The sequence below is a fragment of the Lycorma delicatula genome, chromosome 5 (genome assembly GCF_047948215.1).
Source record: "Lycorma delicatula isolate Av1 chromosome 5, ASM4794821v1, whole genome shotgun sequence".
NCBI classification, from domain to species: Eukaryota; Metazoa; Arthropoda; class Insecta; order Hemiptera; family Fulgoridae; genus Lycorma; species Lycorma delicatula.
In genome coordinates this window covers 113,477,664-113,502,798 of record NC_134459.1, presented here as the reverse complement: position 1 = coordinate 113,502,798, position 25,135 = coordinate 113,477,664, and the positions used below count along the sequence as shown (strand labels likewise).

Sequence of the window (25,135 nt, the reverse complement as noted above, 5' to 3'; positions counted from 1 at the left end):
ATTATTAGTTAAACAATAGAACTGTTAGATAAATTCTGCTGAGTTAGCCATAAACTGGTCACAAAAAATGTTTGTGATAAGTTTACAACCTGTCTATGATTTATATGGTAAAGTACAAAATACATAATTAACAATTTTTCATTTTTTTTAAACTTTCCAAAGTTTGCGTAAAAACTAAAATTACCAACTAACTTGTTAAATTTCAATTTAATGTAGGACTCAAGATGTTAAATTAAAAGGATTAAAAAAGAATTATTTTTCAAGCAGGTTTATTTTTAAAGTTTTATTTAAAACATGGATAGGGCTAAAAAACACACCATTTGCAAGAAATGTAAAAAAAAAATCTTAAAAATGACAGACTGCTACTGAACATGAATAAAGGTTCTTTGCAATATGAACATAAATATTTATTAGTTTGTAATTTAAATGTTGTTGAATTTTTCAACAAGTAACAGAAAAATATCAGGCCATATATCATTATTTTATAACAATACAACACTAAGTAATGATAACCAAACTAGCTTAGACACAAGAAAAAAAATTTGATGTGGACATCACATGACTTCCTTGTATGCCTATTAAATTAGATGTACACATTTTTTTAAAATAGAAAGTACATAAAATTTTATTTCATTAACTTCTGATATTTTTGTTATTGTTATTATTGAATTATTTCTTGTAAAAACTTTTTACAATCAGAAGTTAATAATTATTAATAAACCAATATATTTAAATTAAAAAGAAAAGTTAAAAAAGGAGATGAAGTCTGATTCGAACTGATCTGCCATCCCCTTGACAGATCCAAATATTTCATTAATTAAAATTTTATTTGACTATAACTCTGAAACCAATAAAATCAAGTACCACTTATTGTTGAAAAGCTCTCAATGGCTTATTACTACAGTTAAGAAAAAGTCCAAAATTCAGATGTTTTTGGCTTTTGGATATTTTTGTTGAAATCTGAAATCAGAAATTTTTCAAGATCACAATAGTTACTTTAGTTTGTACAAGGAAGTAAAAATTAAGGTTATTTATTAAATCAACTTATTAGAAAGATGAAATGGATTGTAATAAATTTAGCAAATATTTTGTTTATATCGTACAGATCACATCACAAATGAATAGGAGTGTGCTACTTCTAATAACAAAAGGAACTTCATCAAAATTTGCTTAAAGGATTAAAGAAAGCCATAAAAATCAGTAAACATTACTTGCTTTTTTAAAATATTTGTTATGAATTAGAGATGTAAAATGTGAGTAATGATGAAATTTTATTGCAATTTTATTACTAAAAGTTTATTTTAATACAATCAAAAAATGGTTAAATAAACCAAAAAAGTTTTGAAAAATTCAAAGAAAATCTATGTTATTAAGTTTGATAAACTGTAATTTTAACCATTGATCAGTATTGCCCCTAAAGTATTTTTTTATTTTTTAGGTCACTTGCACTATTACCATGCCTAGAAATACACTTAAAAAAATTTAATTAAGAAACTTACAAAAAATAAAGATAGCTTTTTGCTTTTCGGGAGGGGAAATTTTAGAGCAAACGTTTTGCTAAAAATCATATGATAATACATGTATGCATATAAAGTGGGTTACGCTGAAACATTTTGAGAAAATCACTCCCAAACCCACCCACCACCACTTAGATGTTACCCCAAGATTTTACCAACAAATTGCCCCCATATACGTGAGTCTCTATACAATTTCATCAAAATCTGTTAATCCACTCAAAAGTTATTAAGCTTCAAACATGTAAAATTAGATATGTTCGTACCTACAAACATTACCCTACACTTTTTTTGGGGTCCCTGGGTCATGTAACATTGAGAAATGGAAAAAAAAATCCATACCCCATTTTTGATTGATTATACTAAACTTTCCTTCCAGCAGCATAGTTCTAGAGCTATGATGCCAGGAAAGTAAAAGATAAAAAGTAATTTTTTTTTTAAATTGTTTTTTATGTTTAAAAAATAATGTAATTAAAGGATAAGGTTAAAATAAGATAAGGATAAGAGTCTTCAAAATATCTCATAACATCTTCAAAATGAAAATAATATTTTCATAGTGGAAACAAATGAAACAACTATAGAACTTCATTAAATTAACATTGGTTTTGCTAGAATGTGAAGTTATACTGAAATAATGAAATTAACTGATGTGGGAAGAGGTGGAAGAGTATAATTTATGAAGTAATTTAATTTTAATTAGAATTAACAATTATATAATTAATTACAAATTCAAGACAGCTTTTTAGAGTTTGCAACAAATTTTACAGATTTAAAATTTTTAAACAATAATGTCTTTAGTTTTCTAGGTATTTTAAAATGGCATTTTAAAAATTTTCAAAAATATAATCAGGAAAAAATCGAACATCATAAAAATTGGATAGTTAAACTCTAAAAATAACCATGCTTTTATAATAATATTTATCCCTTTAAATTAGATTTTGCTCTATAAATCAATGAAAATCATAAAAAACAAAAAGAAAGTTTTAAAGTGAATTAAGTAAAATTTGTCAAAAATAAATGTTTTGTTTTAAGTATTTCACATATATATCAGAGTGCTAATTTTTATGGAATACAGACATGATGCAAACCTAAGCATTTCTTTAAAGCATCAAACAAGAGACTTTTATATTAGACTGAAAATAAATAATTTTTATTTACATACATTTTTCAGGACGTTTTAGCAAGTGACATAGTACATCCAATATGAAAAGGTTAGACACCTAAACAACAACCCACCGGGTTGGTCTAATGGTGAACTCTTCATCACAAATCAACTATTTTGAAGTCGAGATTTCTAAGGTTCAAATCCTAGTAAAGGCACTTTTACACAGATTTGAATACTAGATCACAGATACCAGTGTTCTTTGGTGGTTGAGTTTCAATTAATCACACAACTCAGGAACAGTCGACTTAGGACTGTACAAGAATCTACTTCATTTACATTCATACATATCATCCTCATTCATCCTCTAATAAGTAATACTGTACAGTGGTTCCAGAGGCTAAACAAAAAAAAGAGAAAGAGAGAGACCTGAACAAAAGTTAATTCTTAACAGCAAAAAGCAATAATGTATACCTCTTTGGGACAATAGTTCAGCATTTCTGAATCTAAAACCTCACTTTGGAAAGTATTTATATTCATATCACCTTCCGTCTCATCCTCTTCATCATCTGATTTAACTAAATCACTATTGTTAGTCATTTCACTATCAACAGATTCTTCACTGCCATGAGCACTATCAAAATTGCTATTGTTTTCATTTTCATTAAAAAATTTGGCTTCTTTGATGCCAGTATGAATAACATTTTTAATTTCATTTTGGTGTTTATAGCTTTCTGAACTTTTGTGTTTTGTTTCTACCTTGTTATTATTGTTAGTCCGTGTGCAAGTTCCAAATAATGATAAATTTTTTACAGTGTCTGTCTGGTAAATATCAGTTCTAAAATCAAAAAATAAAATAAACCATTAAATTCTGGAACATAGAAACTACTCAGAATAAAATTATTACACTGCATGTGATATAATATTATTACATGAAATAAAGTTAAACAATATTATACAATAGAGATAAAATACACAATACCATTAATAAATGTAAAAAAAATTATTATTACTATGCCTTTATGTACTTTTATCTTTAATATTCAATAGTAATGATCTTAAAAATCCAAAATTTAACCTTCCTTTACCTACACTGGCTTGTAGAGCATATCAAATTTGTTTATTTCCTTGCATTTTTTTAAAGTACTACACTGTCACTGTTGTATGGAACAAACTAAAAGAGTAAACTTTAGGTTGATAAATTTAATTCTGTTTGCTAACAACGAACTGTTATATACAAATAATATTTTTAGAACAGCTTAAGATAAGGTAGCTTCTTTGTAACTGTATTCACAAATGGGAACCAGTTTCTTATTAAATGTAAATTTGTTCACGAATGGTAAATCTAACAAAAAAATGATTTACTTTAGAGGGAAAATATAAATTGGAACACCACTACAAAAACTTGGGGTATGGTCATAGGTAGTTGGACACAGGTAATAAAAAGAATATAAATAATGTAGATAAATGGAACAACAAATTTCCTTTTAATTGAGTTACAATTTCTCTTTGAAAATTCTGACATGGTTATGTACCAAATAACTGATAAAAAGTATCATTATTCCTCACATGTAAAATCTGCTTACACATGTGCAACATACACAAAACCAATTTTAATCATTTTCTTTGCTATATGCTTCAATTTATATTTAAAACAATTCAATCGGAAAATTCTTCTTTCCCTTCTCGCTAACCATTTTCATTTCATTATTTAACTTTTGTGAATATTTTATTGTTTCAAGTTTATTTTCCAGAATGAGGCAGATCAGGAAATCGACATTTCGATGTTTCTATAAATTAAATTTTGTTTAGTTTTCATTTTGAATTCATTTCACTTTCAACCAGGCCCCCTATCACAACTTATCTATCTCAGCTGCAGTGATCTCCTTTTACTCACTACACACAACTTACAACTGGCTTCTATGCAAGTTATAGCTAATTAATGTATACTAGTGGAAGAATGTTTTCAACTTAATAGAATGTTTTATATCTTAAAGGATAAAACACTTTGATTACTGTAAAATTCAATACCCAGTGATCATCCATTATGTAAATTAAAATATAAAAGCACTTTATTATTATAACTAGCATGTACTGGAAATCGGTTTTTGACTCAAATTATATTTCTGCTTTTCAACTTGGGTGGCTTTCTTCAAACATTTTCAAAATTGTCACAAGAAAATTCACAATTCAAGGCTTAGCCTCTTAATTTAGATTAATGAAGATTATGTATATGCACATGTTTAGTGTACATCAGCTTGGACATGTTGTCATGCTCTTTCTTTAACTTAATAAGATCTGAGCCTGTACTCTGAACAAAAAAAAAAGTTTGTTTCAGTTTTTTGAAAAGGTGTAGATAGTGTTAGACTCAGGTTTTATCTGGTCCTTTTTTATTAAAAGGAGGAACTTTAAATTTTACTAATAGAGGACTTTTAAATTTTAAAATAAATATTTTCACTTTTTTCTCACTCTTAATTGAATTGATCCAATGCCATATTTTTAGACAATCTTGTTCCATCCTTCAAACCTCAACATGTGCTTATTATGAATGTATAAATAAATTAATAAAATAATGTTATATCATCAAGGGGATACAGAAAGGGAGAAATAAATGCAGTGACATAATTCCTATACAACCTATGTTACTATGTAAATTTTTAATTTGTAAAGGAATCTTAATGAACAGTTCAATAGTTCCTCAGATTATTCAGGAAAAACAGGACTTTTATATGTATAAAATAATATGTTTATAAATAGATTACAGGTATAGACAATACTACCAATTGTAGCAGCTCTAGCTGCAAAATAAAAATAATGTACGATTTTAAAATAAATATATAATAAAGAAACAAGATCACCATTACATTTCTGAAGCTTATCAGTTACTGAATGTAAATCCAGAGCTTAATCAACACAAAGTGTAGTATTATAGTAGACTGATACAAGAACATAGTACATTCCCTACCAGGTTTTTAAAAAAAAATAATCATAGTGAAATCACACAGAAACCTGACGACATTTTGAGGAATGTTTTGGGTTCTCTCAAACCAGTTCTGAAACCGTCACTCAAATCTAGCAAGAACTATCAGACACACTAATTTTAGAGCCCAAACTGTTCAATTCCAGGCAAGATCAACAATTTCCAGAAAAAAGTGGTTTTACTCAAAATTGACTCACAATTTTGATTAAACTTTTAAAATTGTTATAATTTCAGTAAATAATAAAGCAGGTGGCATAATGAGGAAATTTCATAGTTCTCCTTCATAAAATTAATCTTTCTGAACCTATTACCCAAATAGATACACAAATACTTATATTTATAAACTTTTTATTAATAAATTGCATAAATAAGTTTCTACAGTGGATAAGATTTGTGCAGTATGATTTTACTTTTAAAAAAAATTTTAATGAAAAAAATAATTTATCACAAAAATTTAATATTTTCCTACAAGCTAGTCAAAATAATATACATACAAATAAATAAATATGATAAAGTTAAGCTTTCTATTTTACTAGTTTAGAGGAAATCTGTCAAATTAATTTTAACAATTAAGGTGATTTATAAAGGAGATACTTGATTTCCTTAAATTCTTCAAACTGAAGTGTTAAAAAAACTGTCTGTATAAATCTGGTTACTGACTAACTGTAAAACCATTGAATGAAAAAATGTTAATAATATGCTGTCAATCAGTTAGCGGTGTTAAATATGCATTTCCATGGTGTTAAATATGATTCTTCAGCAACTCTCAGTTATTTCATAGAACGCCTACTGTGTTGAATTAATTTTTGTTTTGTTTCAGTAATCAAATGGCATACATGTTTATTTTAATACTGAATTGATAGTTTGTGGGCGATTCTATTGCATACCTACATCCTGGACAATGGCCAAAACAATATGGCTCACAATGATACTTTTTGTGGTACTGCATCAACACACTATCATAAGGACCAAAGCACTGAATTGCATACATAAGCAGCCTACCTATATGAAAACAAAACACAATGTATACACAACACTTCAATAAGTAAAAATAATAAGAAATTTACTTACAAAATATCAGTGTATGCAAATAACGATAAAGCATCTTCATCATCAGACTCTGGAGACAACTTCTGCTGTTTACTACCTGTAAAATCTTGCTGTTTGACCTTTCCTAGAACTTTTGACTTTAGTTCCATAGTATTTTTATCAAATGGCTGAAATTCTGGGCCTCTACCTCCTAGTAACATATTTTTTCCATAAGCTTCTAATTTCTTATTTACTGTTTTACCATTTTTTCCAGGAGTAACATTTTTTGGAGAAAAGACCTGCTTTAATAATGTGCATTTTTCAGTACTCTCAATTTCTTCATTATTAATAATTACTGAACCGTTGTTTCTTATTCTTTTTAAATTATTTTGAGTTTCTACATTATTTTTTAGATGCTTTGAATTACCTACATCATAACAACCTTTTATTTTGGAAACAGTTGAAGGTTTCTTTATTAAATTATTTTCACGAAGTGGTTCTGATGATAATGAAGATGATTTCAAAGACTGCTTCACAGTTTTGGATGTATTGTTTACAATTTTACAGTTATTTGATGAAGTTAATTTTAATGACTGCTTCACATTTCCTGGTTGCTTGAATGTAGATGTAACTGAAGATGAAGAAACAGGTGTAGGCAATATTTTTGAATGTGTGACATTTTCAGAAAATGAAACAGACTCTGGATCTTTAAAAACTGCTGATTTTTTTAACTCCTCTGATGGAGAAATATAATTATTGTTTAAACTCACTCTCTTCTTATTACCTAAATTATTATTATTATTCATCACAGAACGATTAGTCATACTTGAAGAATATGTTGACAACTTATTAACATCTGTGGTTGATAATCGTGTGAGAACAACATGTGCATTTTTAATAAAAGATGTTTCTTCTCGATTATCACTCTGTACCTCCAAAGAACTAGTTTTATCAAAAGGTCTTTCCCTTTTTTTTTCTTTCAGTTCATCTGTAAATGAGTAATTTGGAGTACATAATGTATAAGGAACTTGAGCTCTTTTAGATGTTCTTTTCTTTCTAACTGCTTTAAGATTATATCGTTTATAAGAATAATCACAGTCATCATCATCATCATCATTGTCATCATCATCCTCTTCACTGCCATCGCTAACAAAATATTTTTCTTTTGGCATAATGTACAGTTCTGAAAAAATAAATAATTTAAAAAAGAGGAAATACACCAAATTACAAATAACATCAATCTATTATAAAAAGTAATTATTATCAATTGGATCATAATGGTCAACTTATTTTCTGATCAACACAGTAATGTTATAAAACATATAAAAGTGTTTAATGTAAACTAAAACTGTTTAGATGAGTTTTAGAATCCAATTGAGTAGGAAGCTTATATTTTAAAATATTGTTTAATGACACAAGCTAAAACAATCGGCCACGAAATGTAAAACTCAGGTTTTTTAACATATCTTCCAGATATGGAAGATACCTTCATAAATCATACGATCCAGAATTACATGTATTCTATTTTTAATATTACTTTATGTAACTATGACTGCTACTTCAAGAAGAACAAAAGACCTTGTTTTATGATATTCTTCTGAATCAGTGGCAGACCAGGTGGGAGACAACAGAGAAAAGAAGATGGATGTTTAAATTAATTATTCGTGTCGCGCTGTGAGTCGGTAGTGGTTATGGGGAAGTCAATTATTTCTTAAACCAGTTCCTCTTGAAGCATGGCTGTTTCACATCATACCTGTTTCAGTACAGATGCAATGAAGACAATCTGTGCCCATACTGTGGTGCCCTTGATGTCAAGCATGTTATCTTCATGTGCAATAGATGGGCAGATTCAGAGGTGCAGTATGTGGTGGTGACGGCCCTCTTGACGCCAACAATATTGTTGCTATCATGCTCAATTCTGCTGAAAAGTGGAAGGCTGTCTCTACGATGGTGAACAGCCTGCGGGGGTGGAGGTGCTCGTCCACTTATGGACGGGGTATTCCATTTTAATTTAACAAATGATCAGTACATCACTATTTTTGATTTTGATGATATTTGGTATATGATAACTATCCACCAAAAAATATTTTTTTTTTATATTTAAAAAAAACGTTTTTCTTGAGTAAGACTATTTTTTAACTCGCTAACAGGTAAAAACAGCCATTTTGGTCACTTTTTCTACGAGCTGTGGCATTCTTATTTTACATCATACAGAGGATCAAAAAGGGAACTTCATCTTAGTATACTAAAAATTCATTTTGTAAAATTCATAACCAAATGTTGTAATGTTTACTAGTTATATTTACAAATTGTTTTTTTTTCAAAGTTTGGGCCCAAAATAAATAATGAAGGGCTTAGGGTAACAAACCTGTTTTTTTATGTTTTCACTCTTAGGTACAATTAGTACTTAAAAAATAAAATTGGACTGGTACCGAGTATCCTTCATTAAAAAAATGGCTGGCAAATCATAAGATTTTGCAAAACCCTCATTTTGGGGCCAAAAATCATATAAAATTTATTTTTTTACTCAAAGAGATTGCGAGTAATGAAGCCAACAAAACCACTAAATACACCATTTCTTGTAACCATAAACATATCCAAAAATACTGACGTTACTATTTTTTTCAGATTATAGAAATTACAACTAAACTCATTAGAATGAATAAATTGATAATTAATAAAGTCAATTAAAAAATAAATAGCCAATTACAGAATGATAAATAATAATAACAAAACGATAAACAATTCAAATACTTCAAAAAGTTGTTAAATTCACTTTTGCCTTATTTTACTCCTGCTAATGGAAGAAATGAATAAATCTTGCACTTTTTGATAACAAACTTAACTTAGTGCTCCTGCCATTTTTTTATTGAATAGAACTGATAAGTCCTCATTCATCTTTGGTGTAATGTTGTGTCCTCTTCCAGTAGTTGATAGAAAATCTCTGAAGGTGTGAGAGAATCTTTAAAATATTTTCTAGTTGAACCCATGTTTGATTATCCCTCAATGATTTCTTGTAGGAAGTACCAGGACCCTGCGGTTGGAAAAAGTGTATTCAATATTACCCTTCATTTTCATGTATTTTGATTTCAATGACTTCACTAACCACCGATTTCCGTCATATATGCAGCAGACATAATTTTTACATTTTGGCTTTGGTAAACCTATAAAGCAATCAAAAACACTAACGTCCTTGTGCACCGATACTAACTAATGTAAATGTTTCTGATTCAGATGTCGCCCAGACTTTCAGAATACATTTTTGACTTGCTGGAACACAACTGTGAAAGGTTCTTGTTTCTGTAACTGTTGTGATTATCTAATAATGAGAACTGAGATATTCTTCAGTCTTGAATATCTTTAGAGCAGAAAACGAATGTTATATTTTTAATATTATCTTTGCAATAATTGTACATTTAAGAAAGTATAACAATTTGATTGTTGACTGTCCTTTGAAGGCTTGCTTCAAACCAAGCATCATACAGATTTACAGATTTGAAGATTTGCTTGCTTTAGTCACAGTCCTTTTTCTAGTTTAACCAATACCATCACATCGTTTGTCGCGAGCGGACAGTGGCTGGGAGTTTTTCCTCCTCCTACGAGAAAAAAAAATGTGCTGATTGTGGAAAGGTAGGCCACAGCCTTGGCAATCGACTATGTGTTAAATCTATCACATGTATGTTAAACAAGTAAATTTAAATCTGAGCAGAGGCGCTTATGATCTGCTTGGGTTACCGCCAGACGGGAGGAGGCCGACCTTTTAGTTGTCAGCGAGCCTAAAGAGGGAGTGGTGGAGTAAGAAGTGGGTCAGGGATGTGAGTTGTGACGTTGCCATATTCTGCTTATCAAAGAGTACTGTCAGTACGAGTTCCGGCCAGGGTCGTAGGTTTGCATGTCATGGGGATTAAAGTAATTAATGTTTATTTGTCCTCGATCATTAACCTTGTAGTCTTCGAAGAGAGTTTACGGAATCATGAACGTCGTGATAGTGTATACCATGCACTGTGGTTGGCGACTTCAACGCCTCATATGTTGAATGGGGCTGCCAAGCCACAGATCACAGAGGAGCAATCCTGGCGGAAGCTATATCGGTGGCAGGCCCTTGTGCGTCAATGTACAGGAGGTGGTCGCTTTTAGAATACTCGAGAATCTTATACTTTTGCCCAACAACTGTTTGTTAAAAAGATTTTTGAGTAGAGGGTGCTCGAGGAGGATCCTTTAGTGATCACCACTATATTAAATTTAAGGTGGCACAGAAAATGACCAGGATAGATCCCAGGGCTTAGAGACTCAGCTTTAAAGTGTTACAGGAATTCAAAGAGGTATTTATAGATAAGCTCTCCAACGGCATGGCTGATCCCCTTATAGGAGTTTTGTCTGAATCCTTAAATGCCGTTCGGGATAAGAGTAGTAGCCTCCATCCCGACAGGGAGGTATATTGGTGGAACCCTGAAATTGCGTTTTTGAGCAGGGTGTGTTGGAGAACTAGGAGGGTCCTACAGAGAAGAAGACTCTCACACCTTGATTGCTATCAAACGATTTGCCAGATATAGGCAGGAGATGCAAGCGGGCATTACAACGTGTAAAAGGAAGAAATGGACAAAACTCTGTGAAGTGATGAAGTGAACGAGGATCCTTGGAGGAACGAACTCAAGATGGTCATGGGACGATTTGGACGAAAGTTACCCGTTCTCACAGGCGCGCAAACTCTTGAAGTTATAGGTGAATTATTCCCTAAGAATAATCTCTCACTTGCAAGCCACTCTCCTCTGCAGGAGAGCTGTAAGTGGCTTGTAAAAGGCTGAGACCTGAAAAAAGCCTTGGGATCGACGGGATGCCCGTCGAGGTAGTAAAGGCAGCGGTGGAAGCTGATCACTGGTCATTTTAGAAGCGGTAAACCCTGTTCTACTTAGGAAGATAATTCCCGAAGAACGGAAGTTCTTCGGGAAGTGCCTGGTTGGTGTTCTTGAAGCCGGGTAGAGGATAAACCTCTCTGGTTATAAGCCATAATGCTTGTTAAACAGTCTGGGTAAATTATTTGACGCAATCCTGCTACATAAGCTGAGGAAAAAGGTCAAGGCGAGTGATGAAATTTCTGAGCATCTGGGTAAATTATTTGACACAATCCTGCTACATAAGCTGAGGAAAAAGGTCAAGGCGAGTGATGAAATTTCTGAGCATCAGTATGGATTTAGAAAGGGTAAGTCCACCATCGATGCGTTGCAACGCGTCGTTATCTTTACTATTGATGAGGCAAAAAGCGGTTCCAGGTATTCCAGGAAGGTACCGATTCTGGTTCTATTGGATGTCAGGAACGTTTTTAATAGCATCAGATGGAATGCTGTTCTAGAAGAACTAAAGAGGAGAAACATTTCTTCGTATCTAAGACGTATTATCCAGAATTTATCTGTCCCTTAGGACTTCTCCTCTCAGCTTTTGCAGCAGATACCACGATAGAATTTCAGATGGAGTGCGGTGTTCCTCAAGGCCTCCACTTAAACCACTTCTGTAGAACATGGTTTATAATGGCTTGCTTGGCCTGGACTAGCCCGAAGGAGTGGAGGCTGTAGGCTATGCGACGACGTCGCGCGGATCTTCGTGGTTTGGGAAGTGCGGAGACTAGAGAACAAGACTAATTTGGCCATCAGGATGCCGCAGAGATCAGACATCAGGAGCTGGTGTAGAACCCATGACTTGTTGGGATACAATTTAACGCAGTTTCTGATGGGCCATGGAGGCTACAGATCGTATTTGTTCAGATTCTGTCGAAATTTTTCGGATCTATGTCCTGAATGCGCAGAGGAGGAAACCCCCTCTCATGTATACTTTTGCTGCCCTTTGGGAGAAAACGTGAAGAAATGCTGGTCGCCCTTGGTGTCGAGACCATGTTTCGGCCAGAAGAAATACAGTGCATTGATGAGAGGACCCAATGAGTGGGTGGAAGACAGTGGAGTTGTATGTAAAGAAGGTAAACAAGTTACACACATGAGAGGAGTCCCGGCGGGGAACAAGGCCCCAGACGGTGCCGGGCAGGACAGGCTCGCGGCTGAGCGCCTTGGGGGTCTCTTGAGCATCTGGAGGTCGCCTTGGTGCAATGAGTCCGCGGGCATTCCTCCGAATCCTGATGGTGTGCTCGCTGCGTCTTCTAAGCAACGATAGTGGCTCTAAATGGTAAATGTTATTTTGTGTAAATTGCTGGGTGCGAGTTTGTGTGATGAGTGTGGGGTGATTTTTGTTTATGATTTTCTTTGCTTTGTATTTTCTTTGCTTTTTTCTGTTTTTTTTTCTGAAAAAGGTGTGTCTATGTGATGAGCGTGTAATGTCTTTGATTGTTGCTTGTTTCCTCGGGTGTGTTGTTAATTATATGGGTTTTCATGTATGTTAGTGGTGTCCGATTGTGTGTGTGGGCGTTATACCCCCTCCTATTGTATTTCAGCAAATAATATACATTACACATGTATGGTATAAAATAACAAAGTTTTGAGTGTGGGTACTGTATGCTTAACTGTGGGTACTACGAACATAACTCAGGTAAAAGACGTTTCTGAAGAATAATTTCAATTGTAATGAATAAATTAGGTCCTAAGTAAGGTATACTCCAAATTTCATCAAAATAAAAGATCAGTTTGTAACTATATATAATTACCATATATTCCCATTCTATTAAATTGCCTCATCTCCTTTTTGGCTAAACAATACAACCAGCCCTCTTGTGTTAATAGCAAACAACTATAAGAGTAACAATTCTAAATTACTATAATCATGTCATAGAAAATGTTTTTTGTTTGATAAGCTTGTTAAAAAGACACGTTTCTTTCCTAAAAGCAAGAAAGTTTACGTTTTAATCTGAATAACATGCACACTGCTGGCCTCCATGGCGCGAGTGGTAGCATCTCGGTTTTTCATCTGGAGGTCCCGGGTTCGAATCCCAGTCAGGCATGGCATTTTCACACCTACAAAACATTCATCTCATCCTCTGAAACAATACCTAATGGTGGTCCCAGAAGTTAAACAAAAAAAAATACACACTATCCAATGTTTCATAATTACTAAGAATTTCTGTAGTTTATAACAGTAGCTCCAAAGTTATAGTAGAATAGTAATCCTTTTTTAGTTTGACCAAAAATTAACAAAAAAAAAAAAAACTGCTAACCACATAGTTTAAAAATATTGGAATATGTTTTGAAATCTACAAACTTCTTTTTTATAAATATATAAATGTGAACAAGGTTTAGTTATAACATAAGCATACACAACACTCATACAAAAACTTACATATACATGCAACAACATACAATTATTTATAATGCAACATTAATATTGCTTATACATGGTATAGACCGTCTCTCAGGTACTGGTGAAATCAGGAAATGTTTTATGATCCTTATTTCGAGGAAGGGAAATTCTGAACTTTCACCTCCCTGTAGAAGACAGAGGGCAACGATTACAAACACTGCTTATGATAGTATGTGTAACAGATAACAAAAGCTGGGACCGAGCATCTCTTATGATAAGGAGACCCCTTCCCTTCTACAAATGCCAACAGCCTCTATGGAGGATGGAGGAGTGACAGAAGGCAAGGCTCTCTCTTGCCTTTGTAATGGGAAACCAGTCCTAAAGGCGGATGAAACCAAAATTGCAATGGCATAGGATGCGGAAGGCTGAAGGAAACCACCATACTAAAGACCTTTATGGTATTCAGATATATATAGTATATATAGTATTCCTTTATGGTATATATGAATTATACCTCCTCTATGAATCATGAGACCTTGCCGTTGGTGAGGGGGCTTGAGTGCTCAGGGATACAGAGTAGCTGGACCGAAGGTGCAACCATATCGGAGAGGTATCTGTTGAGAGCCAGACTAAGGAATGATTCCTGAAAGAGGGCAGCAGCTCTCTCAGTAGTTGTTAGGGGCGTGAGTCACAATGACTTAAACGGCCATATCAACATCACTCAGTCCTCTGAGTACTGCGCAGCTGAAAGCAATGGAAAACTACAGCTGTTTTTTTTTTCCAAGAAAATGTGGCTCTCTGCATTTTAAAAAGCAATAATGGAGGCGCCTTCCTTGGTAAAATATTCCGGAGGTAAAATAGTCCCCCGTTCGGATCTCCGGGTGGGGACTACTAAGGAAGGGGTCACCAGAAAAGTAAAAAATAACATTCTACGAGTCGGAGCGTGGAATGTTAGAAGCTTAAAAAAGGTTGGTAGGCTAGAGAATTTAAAAAGGGAAATGGATAGAGTAAACGTGGATATAGTAGGAATTAGTGAGGTTCGGTGGGATGAGGAAGGCGACTTTTGGTCGGGTGACTTTAGAGTAATTAACTCAGCGTCAAATAATGGGCAGGCAGGAGTAGGTTTCGTGATGAACAAGAAAATAGGGAGGAGAGTGGAGTATTTCAAGACGCATAGCGATAGAGTCATTGTAATAAGGATAAATTCAAAACCTAAACCGACAACGATTGTTAACGTCTATATGCCTACAAGCGCCCATGATGATGATGAGATAGAATGTGTATACGAAGAGATTGATGAAGCAATTAAACACGTAAAAGGAGATGAAAATTTAATAATAGTTGGAGATTGGAATGCAAGCATTGGAAAAGGCAAGGAAGGAAATATAGTGGGTGAATACGGGCTGGGCAAAAGGAATGAAAGAGGGGACCGACTTATAGAGTTTTGCACGAAGTATAATTTAGTAATTGCCAACACCCAATTTAAAAATCATAATAGAAGAATATACACTTGGAAAAAGCCAGGCGATACTGCAAGGTATCAGATAGATTATGTCATGGTTAAGCAAAGATTTAGAAATCAACTCGTGGACTGCAAAACTTACCCTGGAGCAGACATTGATAGCGACCATAATTTGGTGATAATGAAATGTAGATTGGGGTTTAAAAACCTGAAGAAAAGGTGTCAGATGAATCGGTGGAATTTAGAGAAGCTTGAGGAAGAGGAGGTAAAGAAGATTTTTGAGGAGGACATCGCAAGAGGTCTGAGTAAAAAAGATAAGGTAGAAAATGTAGAAGAAGAATGGGAGAATGTTAAAAAGGAAATTCTTAAATCAGCAGAAGCAAACTTAGGCGGAATAAAGAGAACTGGTAGAAAACCTTGGGTTTCAGACGATATATTGCAGCTGATGGATGAACGTAGAAAATATAAGAATGCTAGTGATGAAGAAAGTAAAAGGAACTATCGGCAATTAAGAAATGCTATAAACAGGAAGTGCAAACTGGCGAAAGAAGAGTGGATTAAAGAAAAGTGTTCAGAAGTGGAAAGAGAAATGAACATTGGTAAAATAGACGGAGCATACAGGAAAGTTAAGGAAAATTTTGGGGTACATAAATTAAAATCTAATAATGTGTTAAACAAAGATGGTACACCTATATATAATAGTTATACGGAGGAAATGAATTAGAAAATGGTTTTATAGAGGAAGAAGAGGAAGTTGAGGAGGATGAAATGGGAGAAACAATACTGAGATCTGAATTTAAGAGAGCATTAAAAGATTTAAATGGCAGAAAGGCTCCTGGAATAGACGGACTACCTGTAGAATTACTGCGCAGTGCAGGGGAGGAGGCGATTGATAGATTATACAAACTGGTGTGTAATATTTATGAAAAAGGGGAATTTCCGTCAGACTTCAAAAAAAGTGTTATAGTAATGATACCAAAGAAATCAGGGGCAGATAAATGTGAAGAATACAGAACAATTAGTTTAACTAGTCATGCATCAAAAATCTTAACTAGAATTCTATACAGAAGAATTGAGAGGAGAGTGGAGGAAGTGTTAGGAGAAGACCAATTTGGTTTCAGGAAAAGTATAGGGACAAGGGAAGCAATTTTAGGCCTCAGATTAATAGTAGAAGGAAGATTAAAGAAAAACAAACCAACATACTTGGCGTTTATAGACCTAGAAAAGGCATTCGATAACGTAGACTGGAATAAAATGTTCAGCATTTTAAAAAAATTAGGGTTCAAATACAGAGATAGAAGAACAATTGCTAACATGTACAGGAACCAAACAGCAACAGTAGCAATTGAAGAACATAAGAAAGAAGCCATAATAAGAAAGGGAGTCCGACAAGGATGTTCCCTATCTCCGTTACTTTTTAATCTTTACATGGAACTAGCAGTTAATGATGTTAAAGAACAATTTAGATTCGGAGTAACAGTACAAGGTGAAAAGATAAAGATGCTACGATTTGCTGATGATATAGTAATTCTAGCCGAGAATAAAAAGGATTTAGAAGAAACAATGAACGGCATAGATGAAGTCCTACGCAAGAACTATCGCATGAAAATAAACAAGAACAAAACAAAAGTAATGAAATGTAGTAGAAATAACAAAGATGGACCACTGAATGTGAAAATAGGAGGAGAAAAGATTATGGAGGTAGAAGAATTTTGTTATTTGGGAAGTAGAATTACTAAAGATGGACGAAGCAGGAGCGATATAAAATGCCGAATAGCACAAGCTAAACGAGCCTTCAGTAAGAAATATAAGTTGTTTACATCAAAAATTAATTTAAATGTCAGGAAAAGATTTTTGAAAGTGTATGTTTGGAGTGTCGCTTTATATGGAAGTGAAACTTGGACGATCGGAGTATCTGAGAAGAAAAGGTTAGAAGCTTTTGAAATGTGGTGCTATAGGAGAATGTTAAAAATCAGATGGGTGGATAAAGTGACAAATGAGGAGGTATTGCGGCAAATAGATGAAGAAAGAAGCATTTGGAAAAATATACTTAAAAGAAGAGACAGACTTATAGGCCACATACTAAGGCATCCTGGAATAGTCGCTTTAATATTGGAAGGACAGGTAGAAGGAAAAAATTGTGTAGGCAGGCCACGTTTGGAATATGTAAAACAAATTGTTAGGGATGTAGGATGTAGAGGGTATACTGAAATGAAACGACTAGCACTAGATAGGGAATCTTGGAGAGCTGCATCAAACCAGTCAAATGACTGAAGACAAAAAAAAAAATGAATTATAAGACCTTACCAAAATGGTGGGGGGGGCTGAAGTACTCAGTTACACAGAACAACTGGACCGAAGTTGCAACCATATTGAAATGGTATCTGTTTTAGAGCCAGACGAAAGAATGATTCTTGAAAGGGGGCAGCAGCTCTTTCAGTAGTTGTTAAAGGCGTAGGTCAGGAAGACTTAAACGGCCATATCAATATCACCCAGTCTTCAGAATAATGCACAGCTGAAAGCAATGGAAAAATACAGCTCTATTTTTTTCTAAGAAAATTAAGTTCTCTGCATTTATGTGTAGCAAAGAGGCACCTTCCTTGGTAAAATTTTACAGTAGTAAACTAGTCCCCTGGTCGGATCTCCAGGTGGAGACTACTAACAAAGAGGTCACCAGAAAATTAAAAAATAACATTCTACGAGTCAGAGTGTGAAATGTTAGAAGTTTGAGAAAGATTGGTAGGTCAGAAAATTTAAAGAGGGAAATGGGTAGGTTAAATGTAAATGTAGTAGGAATTGGAGACTCACCAGGTCATCTAGTGGTTAACTCATCATCACAAATCAGCTAATTTCGTAGTTGAAAATTCTAAGGTTAAATCCTAGTAAAGGCAGTTACTTTTATGCAAATTTGAATACTAGAGTGTGGATATCTGTTCTTTGGTGGTTGGGTTTCAATTAACCACTCATCTCAGGAATGGTCAACCTGAGACTGTACAAGACTACACTTCATTTACATTCATACATATCCTCATTGATCCTCTGAAGTAATACCTTACAATGGTTCCAGAGGCTACACAGATAAAAGTAGTAGGAACTGGCAAGGTTCAGTGGAAAGAGGAAAAAACTTTGGTCAGGTGATTTTAGAATAATTAACTCAGTATCAAATAAAGGGCAGGCAAAAGTACATCTCGTGATGAACAAGATAAGGCAGAGAGTAGAGTATCTCAAAAAGCTTAGCAATGGAATCATTGTAACCAGGATAAAATCAAAACCTAAGCCGACAACAACTGTTAACGTCTATATGCCTACAAGTGCCCATGATAACGAAGAGGTACAGTGTGTATACAAAGAAACTGACAAAGCAATTAAACACATAAAAGAGGATGAAAAGTAAATAATAGTTGTAGATTGGCATGCAAGCACTGGAAATGACAAGGAAAGACATATTGTGAGCGAGTATGAGCTGGACAAAAGAAATGAAAGAGGGGACCAACTTACTGAGTTTTGCACACAGTATAATGTAGTAATTGTCAGCACCCAGTCTAAAAATCATAATAGAAGAATATACATATGGAAAAAGCCAGGCAATACTGCATAGTATCAGATAGACTATACCATGTAAAAGTGATAAGATAGAAAATATAGAAAAATGGGAGAATGTTAAAAAGGAAATTCTTAAATCAACAGAAGTGAACTTAGGTGCCAAAGAGAGCTGGTAGAAAGTCATGGATAACAGAAGATATTTTGCAGCTGATGAATGAGAGTAGAAAATATAAGAAAGCTAGTGATGAAGAAGTTAAAAGGAACCATCGACAATTAAGAAATAAGGAAGTGCAAATTAGCAAAAGAAGAATGGATTAAAGAAAAGTGTTCAGAAGTGGAAAGAGAAATGATCATTGGTAAAATAGACAGAGCATACAGGAAAGTTAAGGAGAATTTTGTGGTACATTAGTTAAAATCTAATAATATGTTAAATAAAGATGCTACACTGATTTATAACTCGAAAGAAAAGATTGATAGGTAGGTGGAATATGTTGAAGAGTTATACAGAGGAAATGAATTAGAAACTGATATTATAGAGGAAGTCAGAGGATGAAAAGGAGACACAATACTGAGATCTGAATTTAATAGAGCATTAAAGGATTTGAATAGCAGAAAAGCTCCTGGTATAGACTAAATACCTGCAGAATTACAGTGCAGTGCAGGTGAACAAGCGATAGATAGATTATACAAACTGGTGTGTAATATTTACAAAAAAGGGCAAATTCTGTTAGACTTCAAGAGTGTTTTCGTGATTGTTGGGTAAAGTTAACAAAAATAAAAGGACACACAGCTCGTATTTGCCAAAAGAAATTGGACTTTAATTGGAGAAAAACAACTTTAAACTTATCTTAAAAGGTAGAATGAAATTACAAAATAAACATAACTTAATTCTATACAGAATTAATACAAGAAATATCAGCTGAATCAACATATGAATAATAATAATACATGACAAATACATAAAATAAACATTTTTCAAATAATAGTTTTGAGAATCTACAATTAAACAAAACCTGAAAAACAAAGGAATATAAAACACCTTTTTTACAATTAGATACTTATAAACATAACATCAATAAAAATAGTATAACTGGAAAACCGTTGCATTACTGACATATTCTGTAATAATTAAAATTAGCAATGAACAAATGTCATTAACTTATAAAAATGAAATAAAACAATTCTTATTATTGGCACTGGCCATTTCTGAATTATGAACATCATAAATATTTAACATTAAATAATTAATACATGTAATTCTAGTTTAGTGTAGAAAAAAGGCCATGATAATATTCCAATACAAAAAGAGTAAATTACAATATAATCAAATTGAAATAAGTAATCATGTAAATAGAGTTCAATTTAGTAAGTAAGCTTTCTTGAAAATATGAAATTACAAAGAAGTCCGAAAACATAACTTCACATCAGGAGTTATTTTCTTCAGATTAATTTAAGAAAATTAATATGAATTAAGTTCATGAATAGATAAGAAATAATCTCTGCAATTGACAAATTACATTAGATTAAATGATAGAGTCAGTATTTAAAAACCATTTCAAGTAAGGTAATTTGCTATAAGTAACTGACTTTTGATGAACAATCAGAATATTATCAATAATATTTATCAATAATAATATATGAAATAGGTCACACATATGTTTTATTATTCTGAAGTAGTGTTTAATTTCAAGTAGATTTGATAATGACGATAGTTGGCATTAATAGCACATAAAATATGTTGTACATGAAAAAATAATAACATAACCTTTAACTAAGCCACCTTGCGTGACTATACTTGAATGAAGAAATGGTTGCAAGCTAATCTTGAATTTCAAATACAAACTGTACAATAAATTGAGTATTTCACTGATTTCAATAAAAACATAACTGTTTAATATAAATAATAATGAATAATTTGAACTTGCCTGTATCACACATAAATATAGCAAAAGATGAACTCGTGAATGAAAGTACACATGAATACATACAGTTAATCCTAGGCATAGTCTGCAATGGCGTATCAAGAATACAGAGGTGAAACGTGGTTTAGAAGTTGAACAAGACTTAGTTTGGAGAAATTCTGCAACGATAAAATTGTAATAAGCAGCTGGAGAAGACTCGGCGTCGATAGAATTGGCTGGTTTGTAGTAATTGAAACATTTTCATCAGAAACGTAATATACTGAATTTGAAAATTAACTTGTCAAAGAAACGAGGCTAGACAAAACATAGAAATCTGCAAAAATTCACAAAAAGCTGACGAGAAAAGCAAGAGAGAATGACCACGACGTTTATGAGTATGAATACGATGAAAGTATTTAAACATTATACGAGAAAGAAAAGTCACACTCAACTGCACATGGTGAATGTCTGATCTAATCTGCCGAAAAAATAGCGTGAATGAAAAGAAGGGGAAACCAAGCCTAGGCAGTGGACAGGAGAGAGTGTGTGTAAAAAACAAGAGATGTGTGCAAGTATTAGTATGGGAATGAAAGAAAAATGGTGTGTGTGAAGGCAGCAATAAATAATGTATGATATGAAACATGCAGTCACTAATTAAGATGACAGAACCGCCCGTCTGACTGACGCCAGAAGTGGCAAATACAAATACAAAAACAAAAACCAAAGCAAGCCTAATATAAAAGTACACAAATGACAAGCCCATACAAAAGAGAGCAATAAATTACCAAGCCTGAAGCAACAGCAAGACCCAACCCTAACTTTGAATTCATTGGAATATTCGCAACTTTACGCAATGGCGTAAACAGTGATACCAAAGAAAGCAGGAGCAGATAAATATGAGAATACACAACAATTAGTTTAACTACTACTCATGCATCAAAAGATTTAACTAGAATTATGTACTGAAGAATTGAGAGAATGTAAGAAATGTTATGAGAACACCAATTTGGTTTCAGGAAAAGTGTAGGGACTACGGAAGCAATTTTAGTGCTCAGATTAATATTAGAAGGAAGAGTAAAGAAAAACAAACCAATATAAATGGCATTTATAGACTAAGAAAAGGCATTTGATAACAGATTGGAAAATATTCAGCATTTTAAAAAATTTTGGTTTCAAGTATAGAGATAGAAGAACAATTGCTGCTAACATTTACTGGAACCAAACTGCAACAGTTATAACCAAAGAGCATAAGAAAGAAGTAATAAAAAAGGAGTCACACAAGGATGTTCCCTATGGCAGTTTATTTTTAATGAATGGCATGGATGAAGTCCTTTGCAGCAACTACCACATGTAAATAAACAAGAACAAAACGAAAGTAATGAAATGTAGTAGAAATAATCTAGATGGATCACTGAATATAAAATTAGGAGAAAAGACTATGGAGGTTCATTATTTTTTACCCTGCGCAGGCAGGGTAAAAAATAATGATTTAAATTTAAAATGTGAATAAATCATACTTCAGGATAAAATTTACAACTAATAAAAATTCAGTTGATAATGAACGAGTAAAAATTAAAAAAGTAAACAATTAAGAAGATGAGCAGCCATCACATTGGTAGAAAAGTGACAGTAGGTGGAAATCTGTGGTTAACAAGACATACTAAAACTGTTGGATTATTGCAGAAACATATAAAAACGCAAAAGGTGGGCAGAAAATTAAAAAAAAAACCATTAAAGAAATGAAATTTACATTATGTGAAGTAGCAATAGAAAATTTAATGAAGGAAATATATACAGGTAAAGAAAAATTATTGTTAAGTACATGAAATAATGAGAAAATAAAAACCGACATTTATTAATATAAATAAGTGGCTATGAAGAATTAAAAAAACTCATTTAAATCATCAGCTATCTAACGATAACTGTTTATACAATCTAAAAAGTTACGTGAATGTAAATAAAAATAAAGAATTTGTACCAACTGACCTGTAAAAGCTTAATAACTTCAAAACTATGACGTTTTGAAACTATACACAAAATATCAACAATGTTATCGCTAGTCGCCTTAGCCTTTTATCACATGAAAAAATATTAATTACACAAGACGCGCTCACACACTTCACTGTTCTCATAACCTAGACACTAGTCAACAACCTCAACCTCATCAACGGCCAAAGACGATACAGAAATGTAAAAAAAATAAAAGAAAACACCAGAATCTTCTGTCTGAAATTAAAATAGAGAGAATTTGATTTTAAAAGTTATAATAATATCGGGAATTAATATCTAAAACTTTAACTACATAAGTGGGCATATAACAATTATATACAAAATGTTTTAGAATACGGCAGTTAAAAAATGTTACAATAATATTATTAATTGAAATATATAACTATCTATTCATTAAAAATAAAAATTATTTTGCAATATTAATTTGTTGCTTTATAATAACTTGTTGCTTTCAATTACGTCTTCCATACAATGTAATTGTTTCCTACTCAAAAGTAGAATTTAGAATAATGTGATTTAAAAGGGAAACCAATTTCAACCAAAATTAGGGGACCAAATTTGACCCTTAACGTAATTATTGCTGACTTCAAAAATTTAATCGCTCTATTCTGCTGCTTGTTATTATTCGAATGCTTTTCGACAGTCCTCGAATTTTCACAAATTTCAAATAATTGAACTAATTAATGAATTCAGAATCTTATCTAAGCATTAATAGTAACTTAACTACTACTTTTTTTTCTCCCTACTCCCCTGAGCCGGACATACAATCCAGTAAAGCTCAGCACAGGAGAGCATCATTCAATTCTAAAGGGTCTCCCACCTACCGGCAGCACGGTAGTTCAGCCCCCTCGCCCCCCCACGGTGGATCTTTTTTATTCGCCTGCCTCTATCTCCGGGAATGGGTGAACCGAGCTCGACTACGTCGTTTCCGAACACCTCCCCGGAGACCGAGTCTAGGTCTGTACACTTCAGTGCCTCACGCCTCTAACCACCGGGCAGGGAAAATCGGACTTCACCAAGTCGCTTCGGGACCACCAACCAAGCGACCGGGTCTGGGTCTTTTATTTTACCTTTCCCAGCCTAAGGACCCACGGATTCCCCAGCCGATCATCGGAACCGGCATGCCGGCCCTCACGACCGGGACTATCCGCCCTTCCCTATCACTTAAACCTCCATGTCTTCAGAACGTATCACCGACGTAGCGAATAAATCGAACGCCCTCCAGTTCTCATTTGAGGCCAAAACAAACGATATCAGACGGTTCAGATGCAGTCCGTCAACACCTGCCTGCTTATGCAGAAGATTCCATTCATCGCTCTCAAAGATTGTATGTTCTGCCATGTCCACCTTGCTACAATACATGCAGCAGGGGAATCTCGCCTTCCAAGTTTTGTGCAAGTAGTACTCGAAAGCACCATGCCCTGAGAGCATTTGGGTCATGAAAAAATTCATTTCACTGTGGCCCCTACTGATCTACATATGTCAGTTATTAAACATCTAATCCAGATAAAGCCTCTACGCGTCGCCCATTTTACTTTCCAGGCCTCTCTCATAGCTGCCACTGCTTCACGCCTTTCTGTTCCTTCATGTCGCATCATCCGTTCCTTCAGTTGTAGGTCAATCAGTGGGAACGATGCCAGTATACAGGCTACGTCATATGAAATAGTCCTATACCCGCTTATTACAGCCAGTAACATAAGTCGGTACATACTCTGAAGCCGAACCAGATTTCATCTTACACCTATAGCAGCCCCCCACACCGGTGCAGCATACAAGATAGCGGACATGACTGTTGACATTATTAACTTCCTTTTAAAGGCCCACAGGGGAGATTGTGTCGAAAGCAACATGTTCAAAGACTTTAATGTCTTCTCTGATCTAAAGAATATACTGTGTAAATCTACAGGATTATGTTAAATCTACAGGATTATATGTTAACTCCCAGATATTTTATACTGTCTTTGAATTTCGACAATTCCAGATTGGTGTGAGATGTTTTTTTAAGAAGTTTCATAATTGTTGAAAATTGGAAATGAGGTTGATTTGCCAAATAGCTGAAGATAGCTTATAATGATTTATAAATTGTAGGTAAGTGGTATAAGGCTTGTTAGTTGGTAATAGTATCAGAAATGAGAGTATAAGACTGAAAAAAATACTATGTTTATCAATCATATTTTTCAGAACTGATACAGCAATAAAAAATTCTGTATTGACAAAGTATTTGACCTTGATAATTAATTGTCATTCATTAGAAATTTACGTTTTTTTTACAGGTTACTTTGAATGAAATACACTAAGCTCTAATTGCAAATACCTATTGTTCTGCTGACCTCCATGCAGAATGTTTGTGCCTTTGTC

The 25,135-nt window shown here is 33.5% G+C and overlaps 1 protein-coding gene across 2 annotated transcripts in view; it reads right to left on the bottom strand.

Moving 5' to 3' along the window:
* Nucleotides 1–22,911, bottom strand: part of LOC142325305 (uncharacterized) — a 75,691-nt gene extending 52,780 nt beyond the window's left edge. Inside the window, exons 1-3 of one of the 2 annotated variants that reach the window (XM_075366881.1) lie at nucleotides 22,754–22,911; nucleotides 6,668–7,808; nucleotides 3,091–3,454 (exon numbers count right to left, since the gene is read on the bottom strand). In XM_075366881.1, the coding sequence (XP_075222996.1) occupies nucleotides 3,091–3,454; nucleotides 6,668–7,797 (1,494 nt within the window). In that variant the 5' untranslated portion in view covers nucleotides 7,798–7,808; nucleotides 22,754–22,911. The remainder of the gene's footprint in view (nucleotides 1–3,090; nucleotides 3,455–6,667; nucleotides 7,809–22,753) is intronic. The other variant, XM_075366882.1, reaches the window with a different exon arrangement.
* Between the last annotated feature and the right edge of the window lie 2,224 nt (nucleotides 22,912–25,135).